This window comes from Austrofundulus limnaeus, unplaced genomic scaffold (genome assembly GCF_001266775.1).
Source record: "Austrofundulus limnaeus strain Quisiro unplaced genomic scaffold, Austrofundulus_limnaeus-1.0 Scaffold235, whole genome shotgun sequence".
NCBI lineage: Eukaryota > Metazoa > Chordata > Actinopteri > Cyprinodontiformes > Rivulidae > Austrofundulus > Austrofundulus limnaeus.
The window spans coordinates 861,042-865,900 of record NW_013952637.1 but is presented as its reverse complement, the minus strand read 5'-3'; the positions used below and the strand labels follow the sequence as shown (position 1 = coordinate 865,900).

General features: G+C 35.1%; 1 protein-coding gene across 1 annotated transcript in view; it reads left to right on the top strand.

Moving 5' to 3' along the window:
- The window catches only part of pkd2l1 (polycystic kidney disease 2-like 1), a 9,439-nt gene extending 7,228 nt beyond the window's left edge, over positions 1 to 2,211 (top strand). Inside the window, exons 13-15 of the mRNA XM_014019913.1 lie at positions 1,313 to 1,437; positions 1,530 to 1,638; positions 1,831 to 2,211. Coding sequence (XP_013875367.1) covers positions 1,313 to 1,437; positions 1,530 to 1,638; positions 1,831 to 1,929 — 333 coding nt within the window. The 3' untranslated portion in view covers positions 1,930 to 2,211. The remainder of the gene's footprint in view (positions 1 to 1,312; positions 1,438 to 1,529; positions 1,639 to 1,830) is intronic.
- Positions 2,212 to 4,859: the final 2,648 nt, after the last annotated feature.

The window sequence follows — 4,859 nt, the reverse complement described above, 5'->3', positions numbered from 1 at the left end:
CACACAAACAGGAAAATTTGTAACCTCAAACCCACAGGAGGTAATGACAGTTTTTCTTGCACTGCAGCTTTTTTACTTGCTGAACATGAATAAATTGTTTTGAGAAACCAATCACTGATTTTAAAATAATCAACCTTGTCAATACATTTAGTTGATTTAAAAAAAACATCAACCTGTATGGGTTTCCTGTGTGCAGGCTTGTTTTTCTGACCCAAACTGTGAGTTTCATTGTGGTTTCATTCACAGCTGAACACAACTTCACTGAGATGTAGCTTCTATTAAAAACAGACCATACCTGACATCAGAGGGGTGTAAAAGTTCTCTTTTTGACAACCATGACTGTTCAGAGCCTTTATTAAAGGGATCCCCAGTGGTAACATTAGACTTTATTTGATAAACATATATTTTAACTGTAAAATAAAGACTGTAAAATACTTTACGCTGTTTAGTTTTGTAAAAATTTAAAAATATATTTTAACACGGATGAAGCCATTTTATTTGCATTGCAAAGCATTCTGGGTAAATGATGTCGTGGATAGGTCATCGGTGTGAGCGAGATATATCCACCCTGAAGGTTAATCTTGGACAATATCTGACGACTTAAATGAAACCAGAGAGCGTTGACAGAGAGAAGGTAGAAACGATTCACAACTGAAAATATACGTAGATGGACAACAGAGCTGCTTCATGGAAGAACAACCTCAGCTTAGCCTGTTAGCTTTAGCGTTAGCGCCAACACTATATTGCCTTATATGTATTAGCTCGGTGCTAGCGCGACAAACAAGCTAAATTACGTCAAATTATCTGCAACAGAATTGCCAAATAAGGTTTGGACTTACCAACTTCAATTTCCTCATTTTAATTCTCCTCTGGTTGGCTCAGACTCTGGTTCTGGGTCAGACTCTGGTTCTGGCTCAGACTTTGTTTCTGGCTCAGACTCTGGCTCCAACAGGTAAGGCTGGATGGACAAGTCTTCCAATGTTGACATCTTTTAATTAAATTGTAAATAAAACATTTCTGCAAGCCAGAAAACGTAACCCCCTCTCTCAAACCGGAGTGGACCGGTCTGGAAGCAGGAGGGGGGCGGGGTTTGAAGCATCTTAAAGGAACAGTAACAAAACGAGCTGCTTTGAGACACACCACACAAGGGGTGAAAGAGGAGCTGGTAAAGTTAGAATAAGGAGGAATTCAGACCAAATCTTTGTCGTTTCACTTTATAAAGACCCAACTGAGGGATTTAAATGTGAAAAGGAAGCGTTTAAAAGCATCATATGTTTACTTTAACAGCAGCTTTCCTGTTTCCTTCCTTCAGGATGCTCTTAATGCTGAGCTGAACAATCTTGGTAAAAATTACGAGGAAAATTTACTGGATAAATCCGCCGTCGCAACAAACGACACCTCGAGCCGAACCTTCGTGGATCGAGAGCAGTTTCTGCAGTGAGTAAAGTTTTTTTTTATATATATATATATAAAATGTGTCGATTGTAATGGAATATTTACGTTTATTTATTTTAAATATTTAATTTTAGACTGACCAGGCAGGTTCTCCAAATGGAGAAGTCTGTAGCGGGAATCACATCCAAGATCAAGCTGATTATGGAAAAACTAGAAGAAAACTCTAAGAGGATGACTAATGATGTAAGTAAAGAGACACATAGAGGAATCAGCAAAGGGACTATTTWTTATGGGTATAAAATGATTAAAATACTTGAAAAAGTATATAAAAACATACAAAACGTAGTAGAGCCACCAGAAGCCACCTTTCTGATAAAATATACCATTTCAACAACAAACTGCATTTTGATTTATTTTCATTCCCTCCCCTTTCAGAGCGGTAAATCATCATCCTCCTCCGACGGTCGAGTTCTGGATCACGTTGACAGAACAAAGGCTGGACGGTCTTCCAGAGGACTGGTGGACCAGAACTAGTCTACATTTGATTCCAACATGTGATCCACCTCTGGGAAACACTTGTTTATTGACTTGGAAAAACTTCAAGGATCATAAGGTTTCACCTAGATGAAACTAAAGTTATCATGGAAACATGTAAATGCTGTAATATTTACAAAATAATCTGCTTATTAGGAGTCCAGCTGCTCTAAAGCTACTCTAGATTAAAATGTTGTGAAATCCTGATTAAACTGCTGTGAAGGCCCTGTTATACTAGACAACTTATGCCAATTTATGACATATTTTTATGTCTAAATTGCCAATAAAAGTAAAATATTTGATCAATTTGTTTAAATTACATTATGTACGCAATGTTCATAAGTTGGCATAAGTTGTCTAGTGTGACAGGGCCTTAAGATGAATAGATGTGACTAAACGTAGATAAAAAGTTACGTATCAAATCAAATGTTACTCACTGTATGATATATACCACCTAATCCTGGACTGCAAAGGGATAAATTAGCTGGTTTGAAGTGACATTCTATGATAAAGTGATGAACAGTTACCATCTTACCTGCAGCAGATAGATTTAAGTTAAATAAACATCAGATAAGTTTGTCATTGTTGCAGTTTTACAGTAAATTTGTGTCAAAACCTCTACGTAGAGCATCATTTATTATATTTCATTATTATTGTCTAATAAATGCACTGAACTATGAGGTACAAATGTTTCTTTTTTATTTGACGTGACCCGATGAGTTTCTCCATACAACAGAAAATTAATAAAATTATCTTTGCAGAATAATAAACAGATTTTTAAAACCCTTTTAGTGTGTTTATGCTGACATCTGGAGGCCGAGCGCTGCAAAGAACTGATAAAGAACAACGTCTGGGGACGTTATCATTATTTGTTTCACCAAATGTTGAGAAGATCTATCGCACTTGATGTTTTAAATGAAAGAAATTAAAAGTTATTCTTGCTGGTTATGAGCTCCAGTGTCAAAAGGTTTTGATAATTACTAAAACTATAACGTGACTTCAGACTGAAGGCATGGCATCTGGAGAATGCAACACTTGCCTGACGGTTCTGGTTGAATCTCTGCAATAATAAGAGCACATTTATGAACAGCTGTGGAAACACTGCTGCATATGTCTGTTATTAAATTTTAGTCATTTTAGTCTTTATTTATTTATTTGATGATTGTAGATATACATCTGGTTGTTTGCTATCTTATTGGACCTGAGTCTGAAATCCAATACTAGGTACAAACATTTACTATTTTATCCAATTTTATCTGTTTATAATAAKATGAAATATGAAAGCCACTTTATTTACATTAATTTATTTATTTTGTTTTTATGTTAAAAACTGCTTTGGCTGCTTATTACCCCATTCCAACATTTTGATCCTCTTCAGTGTTTCCCAAAGTTGGGGTCAGGACCCAAAATGGGGTCCCAAAACATCAAGGTGGGGTCCTGAAAATATTTTCTGAATTAATTACATTTTTTGTCTTAGTTGTTACAAAGGAGTGAGGTTAGTATATTTAAAATGGATAAATGTAGTATAAAAATATTGTTACTATGCTCATGTTTTGTTGACCTGATACAAATGTTTATCATCCAAAAATAGTTGGGGGCACAGGTCTCTGCCATGGATATTTTGTGGGTCAGAAGATAAAAAGTTTGGGAACCAGTGCTCTAAGTCATAATTCTGATGTACTATGTTGAAATCATGGCTTAGTGTTTCTTATAAATATGATTTAGCGGCTCAAATCATGGCTTGCTCAACATTGGTGGAAAAGCAGATTTTGACGGGGGAACACTTTTCGACGCAACACCGAACATGTAGCTAAGCTAAGCTAACCACTCTGCGAAGACACAACAATTATAATAAAACTCTTGTCATAAATAAGATTTTGGAGTAACTATCGTCATGCCGGATAATAATAGTGATCTAGTTAAAGTAAGTATTGATAATTTGATGGCGTGTGATTAAAATAAACGTCGTTTGCGAACAAGCTTTCTGAGCTTAAAGAGCTCGTTATTGTTTGTGCATGCGCATGCGCACTTGAAGGAATTTATTTGAAGAGGAGCTTGTTTTAGTCACCAGGGATTACCGGCTCTGGGCGGGGACTCGGTCTTGGAGGACACTTCTGGAATCGCATGACAAGTGTACTGTAGGAAGGGCTCCAACGTAAACATGTTTTGAATTAAACTTCCAGTTTTGTTCGCCTGATTTTTCTTTTACTGATTTATTATAACTGTCTAAGGATAAAAACTGAAAAACTAACCTTCACTGAAATTTTAATTTATCTGTTCATACACTTTCAGCCGATCCATTGTATTGAAATAAACTTTTTAATATGAATAATATACATGGTTCAGGGACACATAAATCAAATATTCTTCAGGCGACAGGGAACAAGTTCCCAACTTTTTTTTGGATTCGGACCCACAATAACAAAGTTTTATAACCCTATTTATTAACAGTTTATATAATTTGGTAATAACCACATTAGATATAGGCAAAAACACAGTTTTAACAACCACAATATCGTTTTTGATCATTTATGATCATTTATGTTAAGCGTTTTTATTTTTTGTATCAATTATGGGGAAAACCTATAAGAAAATATGCCATTAGCAGTCATCTAAACGACTGACATACATTGAAGGAATGCATATCACCCGCAAGATCTTTAAACTGAAATTAACCTATCATGTGAGTTTAGTGAGTTATAACTCATGCTGAGTTAAAACTATGTTATAACCAGACGTCTATAAAAGTACTTGAAAAAAAAACTAAGTAAAAGTAAAAATACCTTAACAAAAAATGACTTTGGTAAAAAAATAAATGTCACTGATGAGAAAACTACTTAAGTAAAAGTCATAAAACTGTTCACAAAAATTGGGAAAGTAGAAGTAAAAGTACACACTCTCTAAGAAATAAACTGTTGAATCTACTGAAC